This window comes from Urocampus carinirostris, chromosome 6 (genome assembly GCF_059441175.1).
Source record: "Urocampus carinirostris isolate Australia breed hairy pipefish chromosome 6, RoL_Ucar_1.0, whole genome shotgun sequence".
In the NCBI taxonomy this organism is placed as follows: Eukaryota; Metazoa; Chordata; class Actinopteri; order Syngnathiformes; family Syngnathidae; genus Urocampus; species Urocampus carinirostris.
The window spans coordinates 372,658-390,000 of NC_142354.1; the positions used below are offsets into that span (position 1 = coordinate 372,658).

A 17,343-nucleotide genomic window follows, 5' to 3' on the forward strand; every position below is an offset into this window, starting at 1 on the left:
AACATTCAAAGTGTTTTCCAAATAAACCAAAATACATGCAAATAAAGGGTACACACCTGCAAATGTATAAGATAGTCCTTAAAAAGAGCAAAAATGTGTATTTTTGTTGTTTAAAGGAACATGAGCTTTTGAAAAAGAAAAAAATTCAAATATGAAAACCCGGTAACATGATTTTCAACATCAACTAGCAAAAGTAACCACTATCACCTTTCCTCACGAACTCGCTCACTCATCTTTGAGAACTTTGCATTAAAATGCAAAAATAAGAACATGTCAATGAGGATCATGTTGAGGATGCCCTCAGTGAAAACAGCTGCTTGCTGTGACGTGCATGATGTCTTTCTCATCATACAGCTTGTCATTGTTTGCTGTTTTCTAATGAGATAAGAATGTATGAGTATTATTATGGCACAATTTACTAGGACACTATAATAACTCGGACTTTGACAGAAAAGTAAAGCTTGATTTTAAACTGTTCAACACCATTCTATGGAAGTTGAGCTTTTTTTTTACAAAGCACAATTGAACACTGATTAATATTATAAGTGTAATAAGGGTGGGCACTTAAAAGCCTCAGCTTCAGCCTATTCCCTTTGGTCACATGTTTATGTTAATATTATTGTATTATTCAGCTGATTTTTTTTGAGTGTGTTGGGTGCAAATAATTTGTTGCTCCCTTTTGTTATTTAAGTGGTTTGTACTGTGTTTTGTGCTGTGCAAAAATAAACCTCTATTGAGGTCTATTGAGGGGTATGGGAGGAGGGTCCGCCAGGATGTTGCATCTCGGATTCAAGAGGAGCAGGGTGGTTTTTGTCCCAGCCTTGGAACACTGGGCCAGCTCCACATACTTTGCATGGTCCTTGAGGGTGTATGGGAGTTTGCCTATCCAGTCTACATGTGTTTTGTGGACTTGGAGAAGGCATTCGACCGTGTTCCTCGGGAAGCCCCGTGCGGGGTGGTTTGAGAGTATGGGGCTGTGCGGTCCCTGTATGCCCGATGCCAGTCTGGTCCGCATTCCCGGCAGTAAGTCTGATTTGTTTCCAGTGGGAGTTGGACTCAGCCAGGGCTGCCCTTTGTCACGGATTCTGTTCATAACTTTTATGGACAGAATTTCTAGGCACAGCCTTTGTCCGGTTTGGGGCCTGAGCATTGCATTTCTGATCCAGCTGACGTGGTGCTGTTTGCTTCCTCAGGCCGTGATCTTCAGCTCTCACTGGAGTGTAAAGCTGCCGGGATGAGGATCAGCACCTCTAAGTCCAAGAGTATGGTACTCAGCCGGAAAAGGGTGGCATACTCTCTCTGGGTTTAGGATGAGATCTTGCCCCAAGTGGAGGAGTTCAAGTATCTTGGGGTCTTGTTCACGATGCGAGGGTAGGATTGAACGACAGATTGACAGACGGTTCAGTGTGGCGTCTGCCGTCATGCGGATCCTGTACCAGTCCGTCGTGGTTAAGAGGGAGCTTAGCCGAAAGGCAAAACTCTCGATTTACTGGTCGATTTATGCTCCTACCTTCACCTATGGTAATGAACTGTGGGTTATGACCAAAAGAACAAAATCCTGGACACAAGAAGCTGAAATGACTTTCCTCCGCAGGGTGGCTGGGCTCTCCCTTAGAGATAAGAGGAGAAGCTCAGTCATCTGTGTGGGACTCTTATGTAGATCCACAGCTCCTCCGCATTGAGAGGAATCAGTTTAGCTGGCTCGGGCATCTGAAAAGGATGCCTTCAGGATGCCTCCCTCGGGAGGTGTTCTAGGCATTTCCAATCAGAAGGAGGCCCCGAGGACAACCCAGGAGATGCTGGAGAGACTATGTTTCTATGCTGGCCTGGGAACGCCTCAGGATCCCGTCGGATGAGCTGGAAAAAGTGCCTGGGGATAGGGAGGTCTGGGCTTCCCTGCTAAGGCTGGTTCCCCCGCGACCCAACCCCGGATAAGCAGGAGATAATGGATGGATGGATAATCGTTTAAATACGTCTTTTTGATTAAATTGAATCTTAATGGAACCCTTTTATCTTTATTACATGTTTAACCTGGAGTGCCATGTCGAATCTCATTAAATACAATGTTTACTACGTTGTCATGAATGACGCAAAAGACAACTGAATTCAATTAACGCCTAATGTTCCAACAGCGGGCCATCAGATTGGATTAGATTTTGGATTCACCAAATGGCCACTTTTAGAAACGCCTAGGGTGAAGGAGTTTCCAAACATACCCTTAGAAAAATGTGTAAAATACTAATATTTAGTTTTTCAGATTGCGATCAACTTTGACCTGGGACCAGGTAAGGTTTCATGCTATTGTCCCAGGTGTTCTCCAGCTAAGATGCCAATGCGACACTCACCTGCAGGAATGTGATTGCAAAAAAAAAAAACTTGGCAAGAATAAAAACTATCGATTTCTGTGTGTTCCAACTAGGGCTGCACGATTTAAAAAAAAAAAACTTATTGCGATTTTTCAGACCAGTATTGAGATGACGATTTTTGATTTTTTTTTTCTTAAGTACATTTTCTGTGCTGGTTAAGTTTGTGTTTATACTCAATACTCAACCATATTGAAATGCTAGACCTAGGAAACAGCACCATCTTCTGGCGAGCTTTGTTAAGGTTGCTTTCTGTTGACTATTTTTCACTTATCAATTCAAGTCAAGTCAAGTCACCCACCTATGAAATGCACTAGACATCACTACAAGCTCATTAAAATAGAGGTCTAGACACTTTTCAAAATAACATTCCACTTATTGATTTTGACATGTTTTCATAACTAAAGTAAGTCAACCTCTAACATAAATAACATTTGAAAAAAGGATATAAGGTGGGACCCCGCTACTTCGCGGTTCCACGTTCGCGGGTTCAAAGCTTCGCGGGTCTAAAAAAATGAATAAATAAATAATAAATGTTAAAAAAAAAAAAATATATATATATATATATATATATTGCATATATTATACCGTATTTTCCGCACTATAGGGCGCACCGGGTTATAGGGCGCACCCCTAAAAAATAGTTTTTGGTCCTATATCTTCCATAGATAAGGTGCACCGGATTATAAGGCGCTACAATGGGAACATCGACAAAACAGTCAGATGATTCAGTCAAACTTATTACCCCCTTAACATTCCCAAAGCTTGCAAAGAAGCAAATACGTGTCGTAGACACGTGCGGATGGGGTGACAGAACGATGTCACTCAAATGCATCATTTCAAATATCATTCGGAAGGTTAAAGTCTTGGGATTCAAGAAATGCCAACCATTCCTTAGTTTCTATTTTCTTTTTTACTCGCAACTTTACTGTGCATATGACAATAAACACTTGGAATTGAGTTTAATTCACTCAACTCATCACAGCAACATCAAGATCGTTCTAAAACAAGATACCGGGAAAATAAAAAGCCGCATAGCTCACCTAAGTTCTCACGTTCAATAATGATACGCAACCATGGTCTTCTTACAACCGTGAGTGTAGTAAATCCAGGAGAGTAAAATATTTACAAATACAGACTAATGAAACATGTTTCTTTATGGCGTAGTTTAGCAAGCTTGCTATTCAGTCAGCCTTTTCGGCCAATTGCAGGGTTTGTTTTGGCCCTCTAGCCTATCCGAGGCTCCGAATAACTTCAGCCAATAGCGATCGATTTAACTGATGATTGACACATTGGTTAGCCAATGAAACGTTGGTATATAAATCCCAGCATACACCGCGGACTACTCCACGTTCGGGGGAAGATCGAGTCAGCGGCTGTTGCGTAAGTTGCGAGACCTTGCAATTTAATATTGAGCCATATATAAGGCGCACTGTATTATTATAAGGCGCATGGTCAGCTTTTGAAAAAAATTAAGACTTTTAGGTACGCCTTATAGTGCGGAAAATACGGTGTATATATATATATATATATATATATATGTAAATTTACCGTAAATTACGGACAATAAGCCGCTACTTTTTTCCCAAACTTTCAACCCTGCGGCTTATTTAGTGATGCGGCCAATTTATGTAATTTTTCCAACAGCCGCCAGCGGCGCGCGAATTCAAGGCACAATGACGCAGCATACAAGCTAGACACAATCGAGCAGTCCGATATAGAAGGAAATATAGCTACTGCACGCAAGGTAAATTACCTTGCGACCGTTTTGCTAGCGTGTTTTTGACTAAGGGAGCGTGGAACGTCGTCTATATGACAAAGTCTCTTACCCATACTGGGGAAGACAACTTTGATGACGTCAATTATAAGGAGGTAGATGAGGACGGTCTGGGGTTTGAGGTTTTTAAGGGTTATTGTTCTATCTTCGTTATTCATTATCCATTATCGGTCAGTTCATAATACGCTACAAAGCCTAGGAGCCGGGACACTGACTCTCAGCCAAAAGGCCAAGCTAAGGTCCTAGCCCTAAAGCCTTGCTGCGATCATTGCGAATGCACCGTTCCCGGAGGTACTGCAATACCGGGCCGATGCGTGGAGTGGACAGAGCAAGCTCTTATTCCATCTCTCAGACACATCTGGACGGTCTACCGGGGGGTTTTGGGGTTTTTAAGGGTTATTGTTCTATCTTCGTTATTCATTATCCATTATCCGTTATCGGTCAGTTCATAATACGCTACAAAGCCTAGGAGCCGGGACACTTACTCTCAGCCAAAAGGCCAAGCTAAGGGTTATTCAGATTCAGATTCAGATCTACTTTATTGTCATTCTAGTACACGTGTATACAGAACGAAATGTGGATACATCTGACCCGCACAGTTTCCTCGAATGTACAGATATAAGTAAAAGTTGTATTGTATTATGGCTACGTATAGTATTTTACCATAGTGCCGATAGGTTCGGGTTCGCGCCCCGGCCGAGTCATTCCTAAGACTTAAAAAGTGGTCGGCGGCGCCCTCTCTTGGCTGCGGCTGCATCGGGTCAGATGCAATCGACATTTCGTTCTGTGTACATTGTTACACAGAATGACAATACAAGGAAATTATTATTATTATTATTATAGTGCAAGAGGAGTAGCTAACCAGATGTGCAAAATGGGCATTCAGGTTAACAAGTCAGGTAAACAGTAACATTAACACTGTAACAATAACGCTGTAAGTACAATAGTGCAGAGAGCAAATGTGCAAGGAGTGGCAAGCTATAAAGAACTGCCAGTAGTGCAAAAAGTCAGATTAGCAGCCGTTAAGATTTAGGTTAACTATATGTTAGATTGACCATTTAACAGTCTAATGGCCAGGGGGACTAGACTACTGCGGAACCTGGTGGTCCTGCACCGCACACTGCAGTACCTCTTCCCAGAGGCTAGCAGAGTGAACAGTCCATGATGGGGGTGAGAGGGGTCCCCGATAATGTTCTTAGCATGGGATAGGCAGCGCTTCTGGCCAATGTCCTGAATGGAGGGAAGTGTAGTCCCGATTATTTTCTCTGCTGTTCACTGTGTTGCGAGCTTTTTGCTACCGTTCATAGGCACGGTTTGGGATGAAAGTTCTAAAATTATTATTAAAGCTTTGAAAACTCTCTCGGTGTACCGTCTTTCTTTGTAAATATGTGTAACCATGAATAATATGTATTTGCAACTGCACATTTTTGTAATGTATTTATTTGTATTTATTTTGGACACTTATTCTGATAAGTCTTGCACTGACCAATTAAAAGGAAGGGGCGTAACAGACGCGGGGGATGACAGGAAGTGGTGACCGGTAAAGGTGAGTGTTTGTGGACACGGCAGACAATAGTGGATATATATTTTTCCTACCCTTACCTTTAGAAATATACACTTTTTTTCCTTGGATTACTTTTAACAGGTCTTCAACCAATGTTAACTACCGGTATCGTTTTCTGTTATTTTACCGGCTGTGTTTTTTCAATTGTGAACTTCGTGTTCAGTTAAAATCGCGGGACTCACAAGTTGGGTTAGGTTTAATTTTATGATTATGTTATATATTTTAATTTGGGCGCATGCGGCTTATATACAGGTGCGGCTTATGTAAGGACAAAAGCGACTATCCTCTCAATATGTGGTGGGTGCGGCTTATAATCAGGTGCGCTCTATAGTCCGGAATTTACGGTACTTATTTTTTTATGCATTTTTGAAGGGGCGTCGCTACTTCGCGGGTTTTCACTTTTCGCGGGTGGTGTTGGTCCCCATTACCGGGTCTAGAAAATAATAATAATAAAATAAATTAATGAAAAAAAAAACGCGATAACCAAAGGATTATTGTAATGAACTCTTGAAAAAAAAAAATCAAGAACATTTACACAGCACAAAAAATTAAATGTACGCACCCAAAATAACCTAAACAAAGTAAACAACAACAGCATGTTCACCGGTGTAGGAAAGGTATTCAAGTATGTATCAGTGTTCTCGTTTGCCTGCGTCCCTGCGTCCCAGACGCATCATTTTTGCTGGGAACGCATAGTCCTAAATCAACGTGCGTCCCCGGGACGCAACTTTTTTGACACAAAATTGTCATTATTACCCGATTACTAAAAGATTTACCGCACTCCAAACTTTTCGTCAGGCAGATCCGCCATTGTTGTTTGAGTCTTGCGGTTCGAGTTTTCGTCTGCACGCCGATCTTGGCGCTTCAAGATCATGTCATTGATGTGGTGGTTGTCGTCGAGGGAAGGTGAAAATCAACACAAAATTGGTCATTTCTTCAGTGTCAGTAATAAGTCCAAATATAATGCAGAAAGTGATAACAACGGCAATAATTCCGGCACGAAAAAACGGCGGAGAAATTCATACCTGTCAACCTGTACGTTTTTGCCGTACAAAGTACGTTTATTATGCATTTTAAGACGTGTACGACGTACAAGAAAATCCGTACGGAAAAACGCAAATTTGTCAATTATGTGTACCATCCGGTATACACCAACTATCACGAAACGGCAAATCAATCAAGTCAAATGAGTTCAAGTTGTGAGTGAAAGGAAGTCCGTCTTTTTTTTAGAGAAACGGCTTTTTCGGCTCAACTCATTAAAGAGAGGTTGCTCTCAAACGGCTCACTTGCTTTGATGATTGATATTACGAATTATGTTGTATAAAGAAGTTAAAAAAAAAAAGAAAGTAGAAAAGTAGAAAATGAAAAAAAAGACAGGTTTGTGTTTATCCCTTTAATCAGTATATTACCAACAATAATTTGATGCAGAAAATGAATTAATAATTTGAATAAGAAAATGTATTATTCTACTTAATTATATTTGCATGTATTTTTTCCTTCTATGGTGAACGTCCAAGCTACTTAATTTTTTAACCTTTTTTATAATAAACCTCATTCATGTCGAGCAACTCAGTATCTCCCAACAAAATGTTAATTAACAATATATATGATATAACGAAACACATGTACAATATAACATGTTAGACTACGTAAATAAACACGTTTAGAAAAAAAATATGGTGTAAGATTATTTTGTAAGGAAAAATACAACATTTTGTAAGGGCATGAAGCCGAGGAGGTTGACAGGTATGGAAATTCTTCGGAAGATCGCGGAGGCAAGGAAAACACGTGTGTTTAAGCCAACGATTCGACGAAAGAAAAGAAACAAAAGAATACTCCGACTTTTCTGCCAAAATGGACTAAATTATATTCCTGGTTACGCTATGAGGAGGATGATAATGGATTGGACCTTGAGAAGACATTACAACTGTGGCAGGACAGCAAACCACGAAGAATATATGAAATGAAAGATCTGAAGTGATAACTGCTTGGTATTACCAATTAACTGATGATTTAAACTGAATGAAAATATGGATTTATATAATTATTTCAGCAATATTATTTTGTATAATGTACAATATTGTTGTGAACTGAAAAATCTTGAAGTGATAACTGATTTGTGTTACCAATAAACTGTGATGATTAAAATTGAATGAATATATAGATTTTCATTATATATTTGTCACCGATTTACAATTTCAACCTCAATAACACTAAATTTTGGCCATGCGAGTCCCTGGGACCCATTACTTTTCCGAGGTAAAATGAACACTGATGTATCCAAATCCACTATAAAAAGGTAAACATTGCACACTAAAATCAAATTAAATAAATGTCTAACTTAAATAATATTTGAAAAAAATAAATTATGAACTCTTTAAGAAATGTAAAAACATTTGCACAGCACACTACAACATGTAAACATTGCACACAAAAACAAAAACATTTCACTTTTAAACCTGTATATGTGACATGTCTAAATTAGTGTAATATGTAATATTTTCTATGTGCGACTGCAGCATGATTATCAGTGCAAAAAACATTCTAGTATTATTTCAAACCCACCATTCCTGCTAACTTTTTAACACTACTGCTACTACTATCACGTGACCATATTCTTCAGCGGTGGAATTTTTTTTACGGATGAAACAGAACAAAAATGTCGCTTAGCAATACAGACTATGAAAACACAGAAGAGGAAGAGCACCTCTGGCCTTACATCAAAAGCAGGTTCCCCTTTAAAAGGGTGCGTAACACCAGCTACAATAAGCAATGTGTCCTTTGTTCAAGTTCATGGGTTAGCTTGTTGTTCTGCTTGCAGAGCCTGTTGAGTAGTGGAGCTTTAAATGTGCTACATATGCATATTTATTTATTTGATTTAGATTATTTTTATTTTATTGTTTATTAAAGTACTTGAATTCATGTTGATTATTTTAATCTACTTTTAAATCAAATGTGTTTTTTTTGTTGATTGGATGGACTTTGATAATGTAATAATCCGATTGGTTGCTTTAAAAAATAAAATCAATAAATACGACGTTGCTAGAGTTACTCAGTATTTGAGTAATTCTTCTACCAAGTACTTTTTTACTTTTACTCAAGAAGGTACTTAGGAGACTTCTTTAGCTTCTACTGGAGTAATATTATTCTGCAGTAACAGTACTTTTACCCAGATAAAATTTTTGGCTACTCTACCCACCTCTGCCAGGAATGCACAATTGTGAGTTAAATGCTTTAACCAGTCAGCTCTACTGTGCCACTGTGTTAAATATTGCAATCAAAGATATAATCCCAGAATACAGCCAGAGGAAAATAATTATCTGAAACCATCTTACCATATTCCTCGGGAATCTGGATTCCAAAAAGGCCAAGTTCCTTCAAACCCTTCAACGTCTCTGCAGGCATTCTGGCTTCTCGGTCTATCTTTGCTGAGTCAACTGTAATGTGAAGATAAACAATTATAAATAATAAATAAGTATTTGAACACCTGTGTATCATCTAGAATTCTGACCCTGAAAGACCTGTTAGTCCGCCCATTAGAAGTCCACCCGCAATTCCTGTATCATCCTGAATCAGATGCACCTGTTTGAGGTCTTAAGCTGCATAAAGACACCTGTTCACCCCATACAATCAGTAAGACTTTAACTTGTAACATGGGGAAGACCAAAGAGCTGTCCAAATACACCAAAGACAAAATTTTACACCTCCACAAGGATGGAAAGTGCTGCAGAGCAATTACTAAGCAGCTTGGTCAAAAAATGTCTAATGTTGAAGCAATCATTAGAAAATGGAAGAAGCTAAACATGATGGTCAATCTCAATCGGAGTGGAGCCCCATGCAAGATATCACCTAGTGGGGCCTCAATAATTCTAAGAAAGATGAGGAATCAGCCCAGAACTACACGACAATGACATGAAAAGAGCTGGGACCACAGTTTCCAAGGTTTCTGTAGGTAGTACATGGTTCCCCTGCTTAAACCACCACATGTCAAGGCCCGTCTTAAGTTTGCATATGGCCATTTGGATGATACAGGGGAGTCATGGGAGAAGGTTTTGTGGTCAGATGAGACCAAAATAAAAGGTTTTGGTCATAATTCGACTAAGCGTGTTTGGAGGAAGAAGAATGAAGAGTACAATCCAGAGAACACTATCTCTACTGTGAAGTATAAGGGTGATAGCATCATGCTTTGGGGGTGTTTTTCTGCACATGGGACAGGATGAGTGCACTGCATTAAAGAGGATGACTGGGGCCGTGTATTTTAAGATTTTGGGGAACAACCTCCTTCCCTCAGTCAGAGCATTCGAGATGGGTCGTGGCTGAGTCTTCCAACACGACAACGACCCGAAGCACACAGCCAGGAAAACCAAGGAGTGGCTCCGTAAGAAGCATATCAAGGTTGTAGCATGGCACAGCCAGTCTCCCGACCTGAACCTAATCGAAAATCTTTGGAGGGAGCTCAAACTCTATGTTTCTCAGTGACGGCGCAGATAACTGACTGATCTACAGAAGATCTGTGTGGAGGAGTTGGCCAAGATTCGTCTTGCAGTGTGTGCAAACCTGGTGAAAGACTACAGGAAACGTTTGACCTCTTTAATAGCAAACAAAGGCTACTGTACCAAATATCAACATTCATTTACTCAGGTGTTCAAATACTTATTTGCAGCTATATCACACAACTAAATCGTTTAAAAAAAATCATGCATTGTGATTTCCCCTGTTTTTCTTTTTAGTTCATTTTTCTCACAGTGGACTTACAATGAATATTTCAGACCCCTCCATGATTTCTAAGTGGGAGAAATAGAAAAATAGCAGGGTGTAGAAATACTTAGTTTCTTCACTGTGTAATATATATATATATATATATATATATATATATATACATCCTTTATCTGCAACGCTTATCCTTCGTAGGGTTGCAGGGGTTCTGGAGCCCATCTCAGCTATCTTCGGGCATCCTGAACTGGTTGCCAGCCAGCCAGTCGCAGGGCACACAGAAACAGCCAACAAAATCATGGCTCCAACAAGAGAGATCTCTGCAGACAGTATTGACAAACTTCTTGAAGAAGGTAATTCTTCTCGTATGGTTGCAGAAGATGTGGGATGCCCACATTCAGCTGTATCGAAGGTTTGGACCAAGTTCAAACATCATGGGAAGGTTGTTAAAGTTGAGCATACTGGTCGGCCAAAGAAGACATGTAGGCGTCAAAACAAACAACTAAAGGCCATATATCTTGAAAATAGAAAACGCACAAGACAAATGAAGAGGAAATGGGAGGAAGTTGAAGTCAATGTATGTGAAGGAACTGTGCAAAATCGCCAAAAGGAAAATGAATTTTCATACAGGAAAGCTAAAAGGCAACTGCAATGAGCTTAGGAGAGGCAATCATGGACTGTGGATGACTGGATGAAGGTTATCTTCAGTGAAGCCACAAATCTGCATTGGACAAGGTGACGATGGTGGAAGTTTGGTTTGGTGCCGTTCCAGTGGACTGCCGAAAAAAAACATAAAAATTCCCACAGTCCTGAATGATATGGGCTGCATGTCAGGCAAAGGCACTGGGGAGATGGCTGTGGGCAAATCTGCAAAAAATGCACAAGTTAACATTGAGATTTTGGACAGCTTTCTTATTCCTTCAATTGAAAAAATGTTTGGGGATGATGAACTCATTTTCCAAGATGATGATGCATCATGTCACAGAGCAAAATTGCAAGAGCATTCCTAGAAGAAAGACGCATCCAGACGACCTCATGGCCTGCAAATAGCCCGGATCTCAACCCAATTGAAAACCTATGGTGGAAATTTAAAAAAATTGTCCACAGCAAGGCTCCGACCTGCAAAAATGATTTGGCAACTGCAATCTAAGATAGTTGGCACCAGTTTGAGGAAGAATACTGTTTGTCACTCATCAAGTCATGCCTCAGAGACTACAGGCTGTAATAAAAACAAAAGGTGGTCTGTAGAGCCCTTTAAGACTTCTTGTGATTAAGGGCTTCACAAATAAACATGACTGACTTAGAGAAACTCTTTCACATGTGGCTTTCCTCCTGTACAACTTATATCTCACGCAGGCATGAATCCTTTCAACTGCACTTGCCCATGCAAACTACACTGGTTTATTTCAAAATCACTGCCCCAAATCATCGGGTCATGTTCAAAATAACCATAGATGTGTTAGTAAAACTTTGATAACCAGAAAAATTATGGAACTTTTTTTTTTCTTTCTGTGCAATCTGGTACCAAACGAACAACTGGTCTGCAGTCTGGTGGTTGATGAACAATGCAAGATGCTGAGTTGAATTTAGACTTTTGGAATCTTTTAAATAAATACAGTTAATATTGCATTATGTTTTATAACCATCTATTTTCTGAACTACAGTGGAACCTCGGTTCTCGACCATAATCCGTTTCAGAACCCTGTTCGAAAACCGATTTGGTCGATCACCGAAAATCGTTTTTGCCATTAAAAGTAATGTAAAATCGTTTTAATCCATTCCAACACCCTGAATGTTTAACATGAACGTAAACATGACCTAACCCAGGCTAATCGTACGTTCGCGTTAGCGTAATCTTCCGTACGAAAGATTACGCTAACATGAACGTGTAAAAATAAAAAAAGGATTATGAATAGGATTTCTTACCTTTGTGGTGGACGGTGGGGAGAGAAAAATCCTCAAAAATGTTTCAACCTCTTCCAAAACTTGCGGCAGTTGCTTGCTTATAGCGTTAAATTCCTTAGCCGCATCACTCGATTTCACAGCCTCCTTATTCTTTACTATCGTACTAATAGTAGATTTAGCCATGCTGTATTCACTAGCAAGATCGGAAATTCGTACACCTCTTTCATATTTAGCTATTATGTCTTTCTTAGAGGCAATAGTTGGACGAACAACTTGTCTTTTTTCTCCTGTCCTGCTTGCACCGACCTTCTTTGGAGGCATAATTAGGGGCTAAAACACCCGTACGCCGCTCAGCATCGCACCCTAGCGTACCGGCGTTCGAACTCAGATTTTTTTGACCGAACAGCGTAGCAAGAATTTCTCAAAATTTTTGGTCGAACACCGATTTGTCTGAACTGAGATGCGTTCGAAAACCGAGGTCCCACTGTATATCAGAACATTTCGCCTCAAAATAAAATGACAAACTTTGGATGCAATTTATGTTTTGTGTGTGATTTTCTGTATAAAAAAATATATTATGGTTTATAGTAACTTTGATATAAAATTACTATTATTCTGATATAAGTTTTGTCCTATTCTTCAACATTAAAGGGACAGTGTGTAATATGTAGTACCTCCTTGTGGTACCACTAGGAGGCAATCAATTTTACTCACTGTCAGTTTAAGCCTGTTAACGAAAGTAAGTTAAGTATTTAGCATTAAGTAAAAAAATAAAGGCATTCTTTAAATACAATGGCGCATAAAAAAAAAATTGGGTTCATTCATTCTTATCCGTCACTTTATACTCACCTTGCTCACAAAAGAATTTATCCACGGGTATAACAAGTTGTTTGAGTTCCTCCAATTCTTCCATTCCAATTTCTGGATAAGGAAATACTTCGGCCTGAAGAGAAAATTTTGGTTCATATCTAGAAATGATAACAGCCTACCTTTAAAAAAAGCATCATTTCAAAAGTAGTTAGTGACAGCAGCTCAATGTCCTGCTTGTGGAAGGAACAATTTTTGGGGGGAGGAAATAGAGAAATAATATTACGGACACTACTCTCACGTCTAACGAAAATCCAAAATCAAGAGCCTTCAGCTGGTACAAAATCCTGCAGCGAGGCTTTTAACTAAGACAAGAAAAGTTTGATCACATTAGCCCGATTTTAGCTAACCTGCATTGGCTCCCTGTTAGCTTAAGATGTGATTTTAAGTTTCTGTTGCTGTTGTACAAAATAATGCATGGACTTGCTCCCTCATATCTTTCAGATTTAATTTCCCCTGATGTTCCGGTCCAGAACCTTTGCTCTGAAAACACTGGTCTACTAGTGATCCCAAGAGCCAAGAAGAGATCCGCAGCTTCGAGAGCGTTTTCCATCCGGGCCCCACTGCTGTGGAATGCTCTTCCCCCTGAGATTCGAACTGCAACCGCAGTGGAAATGTTTAAATCTAAGCTTAAACACACTTCTACTCTATGGCATATGAATAACCTATATTTTATGTTGATAATATGTGTATTATTTGCCCTCATGTAGGTTTTAGATGAGAGGATGGTGTCATAATGGTCCGTAGTTTGCAATAGTCTTTGATCTGTGCAGCCCTTTGAGACTCTTTGTGATTAAGGGTTATACAAATAAACATGACTTGACTTGACTTGACTTGACGTTGGCAAAACAAGCCTCTTTTTGGGGGATCTCAGGCACCCCTAAATTTAAGCCAAGCATCCCCAAAAATGATATCATTTTTAAAACTCTATTTTCCTTAATAAAGGTCAGTAAAGGCTAGAATGTGATGAGAAACACTACCATAAAAAGAAAAAAAATAAATCAAAATGAAAATGTGAACAACGCAGCATCAGATATGCTCTACTGCTTTGAAATGTTTTATACCTAGCACTGCAGCTTAGTATTTCTGCAGTTGTATTTTTGTAGCATTACTGTAATTGTAATTTTGTAGTATTGCTGTAGTATTACTGTAGTTTTATTTTTGCAGTATGTCTGCAGTTGTAATTTGTAGTATTTTCATCCTGGAATATTTTTAGAATATCTGTAGTATTTTTGGAGCATTACTTGAGGTGTATTTTTTTAGTATTTCTACAGTAAGAATTTTGTAGAAAATATGTAGTATTTTACAGTATTACTGTACTTTTATTTTGATGCATTTTGTAGTATTTCTACAGAAGTTTTTTGCAGTATTTCCATAGTATAATTTGTTCGAGTATTTCTCTCGTAATATTTATGCAGCAGTGTTTTTGTAAAATAGTGTTACTGTAGTGGTATTTTGGTAGTTTTTCTGTAGAAGTATTTAAGTATTTCCATGCTAGTATCTTTTAGTATTTATTCAGTATTTTTATTGCTAGTTGTATTTTTGTAGTATTTCTGCGGTAATATTTCTGTAATACAAATAAACATGACTTCATAGTATTACTCTAGTAGTATTTTTATATTATTTTATTTCTAATGAAGACGAAATTATATGTTAGACCCTGTTTTAACCACTAATTTTTGTCTCATTTGTTTGGGAAGTATTTTTGTGTTATTTTTTTGCAGACATACAGAGGAACAATGGGGGACAAAGATGACGCCTATAAAAATATAACTAGTACTTTATTTACTATTATATTTGTATCTTCATTATATTTTGACCATTTTGGTTGGACAGGCCGTCGTTTGCCCACCCCTGCTCTAGATCAGTGTTTTTCAACCTTTTTTGAGCCAGGGCACGTTTTTTACATTGGAAAGATTTTACGGCACACTACTGACCAACAATATTATACAATGACACTGAACAGTATGTTTAATTACAATATAATTTATAATTGACCCCAGTTTTTACAGCACAGATACTTAACAATGACATAATATTTTCAGAAAACGATTCATAAATGTTTTATAAAAATTTCAATTTTAAAAAGTGACATTGGATAATTTCTCACGGCACACTAGTGTGTCGCGGCACACTGGTTGAAATTCACTGCTCGACATGCACGGCACCCCACTTTTGGATGCTATCAACTACATATAACATTTTTACATGCATATGTTAAAGATCTGGGCAGCACGGCGGTGCAGTGGTTAGCGCGTGTGCGGTACAGTTCTAAGGTATTGGGAACCTCCAGTGTGGGTTCAAATCCAGCTACCGGACTTACTGTGCGGAGTTTGTATCTTCTCTCCGTGCTTGCGTGGGTTTCCTCCGGGCACTCCGGTTTCCTCCCACATTCCAAAAACACGCATGTCAGTTTAATTGGCCGGTCTAAATTGTCCTTATGTGGGAATGAGCGAGTGATTTGTCTGTATGTGTGCTCTGTGAATGGCTGGCAACCGAAGATAGCTGGGATCGGTTCCAGCACCCCGCTACCCTACTGAGGATAAGCAGTGCAGCTGATGAGATGTTGACAATCTTACCTGGTTGACTTGACCGAGGAACAGGTCTTTAGCGTAGGCCAAATTTTGTGAATTAGTTCTCAATGACCTCTGCACAGTAAAAGAAAAATAATTCGGCTTAACACAGATAAGTAACTGCTTTTGTGACTGAAAGCAGTTAGATATTATTCTAAATATATTCATTATTAGTTGAGCCTCAATGCGAACTGCAAGCGGTAAATACGGATATTGGAAGTTTCTTGCTTGCTCCTTATTCCTGTCTGCGTATATCCGATCTCGCGAATCGTCATCATTGAGCGCCCATATCCCACAGATTTCTACGGCAGACTAGATGGGACACTTCGAGCAGCGGCGTTCCTACTGCGAGCCTAAACTAGTCGGTTAAAACTATAAGAATTTTCTGCTACATGTGGACGGAGCCCAAAAAAATCCGAAAGGGAAAACGAGCTCATTGTGCTGCCTATGAATCTACTCATTGCCGTACCATAAGGTCCCAAAAAACTGAAAAAAACTTTTATATGTACAAATATGATTAACTCCATTGTTTATTATCTAATCTTGTTAGGAGCTCCAGGACCTTTTGGTTGCTTACATTGTTTTAATGTTTTTTAAAATGAGGTTGCCAGACTCACCTCCCAAGACTTACTTCACTAGATTTAAAAGGTGCAAGTCAAGTCATGTTTATTTGCATAACACTTAATTACAAGAATTCTTAAAGGGCTGTAGAGGCGGCAGACTACTATTACACCATCCCCTGATCTAAAACCTACACGAGGGAAAGGGGAAAAATGAAAAAAAAAACTAACATAATCCAAAAGTCAATGACTCGGATCAATTAATCAAAACATATTTTTTATTAATTATTGTATTTTGTTACATACAAAATAGCACTACTGTAGGAGTATTTTTGTAGTATTTCTACTGCAATTCTCTCTTCTAGTCAAGTCAATTCTTGTTTATTTGTATTTGTAATCACGAGGAGTCTCAAAGGGCTGCACAGACCACAGATTATTGCAAACCACAGACCATAATTACACCATCCCTTGATCTAAAACCTACGCGAGGGCAACTCAAAAACCTTGACATAAGGAAAATGAAAACATATTAGATTAAGTCCCTATTTTAAGCACTAAATTTGTATTTAGTTTTGTGGTTGTTTCTTTGTTTTTTCGTAGTATTTCCGTACTACTGTTTTGTTGACTGCTTTTTATGACGGTATATATATATATATATATATATATATATATATATATATATATATATATATGTGTGTGTGTGTTTTAATAAATTGTTCTGGGTTTTTTTCTGTTTTTTTGGAAAAGCCTTCTTCCGTTTTTATATTTTGTAATTAGTTTTCCGTAATAACATCATGTTTTGACGTTGACCAAAAAGTTGCCCGCATGAAAATTGGTAGTAAAATGAGCAAGTTATGATTTGTTTTCAATGTCAAGTCAAGTCATGGTTGACATGCCTATCGATGCGACGCGTTTGCATGCACAAACTTGTTGATAGTTACAATGATATTTCCTGGAAAACAAAACCAAAACGGAATTCATTATAAATGTGATGAAAATGTCGTTAATAGATTGAGAACTA

The 17,343-nt window shown here is 38.7% G+C and overlaps 1 protein-coding gene and 1 pseudogene across 4 annotated transcripts in view; both read right to left on the reverse strand.

The window, feature by feature from the left end:
- The window catches only part of acad9 (acyl-CoA dehydrogenase family, member 9), a 55,574-nt gene extending 39,519 nt beyond the window's left edge, over window positions 1-16,055 (reverse strand). Inside the window, exons 1-3 of one of the 4 annotated variants that reach the window (XM_088337374.1) lie at window positions 15,769-16,050; window positions 13,172-13,265; window positions 9,040-9,141 (exon numbers count right to left, since the gene is read on the reverse strand). In XM_088337374.1, the coding sequence (XP_088193500.1) occupies window positions 9,040-9,141; window positions 13,172-13,265; window positions 15,769-15,930 (358 nt within the window). In that variant the 5' untranslated portion in view covers window positions 15,931-16,050. Of the gene's footprint in view, window positions 1-9,039; window positions 9,142-9,215; window positions 10,435-13,171; window positions 13,291-15,768 lie in introns of those variants that run through there. The other 3 variants (XM_088337375.1, XM_088337377.1, XM_088337376.1) reach the window with 3 other exon arrangements.
- Window positions 4,410-4,653, reverse strand: LOC148363471 (U2 spliceosomal RNA; annotated as a pseudogene).
- Window positions 16,056-17,343: the final 1,288 nt, after the last annotated feature.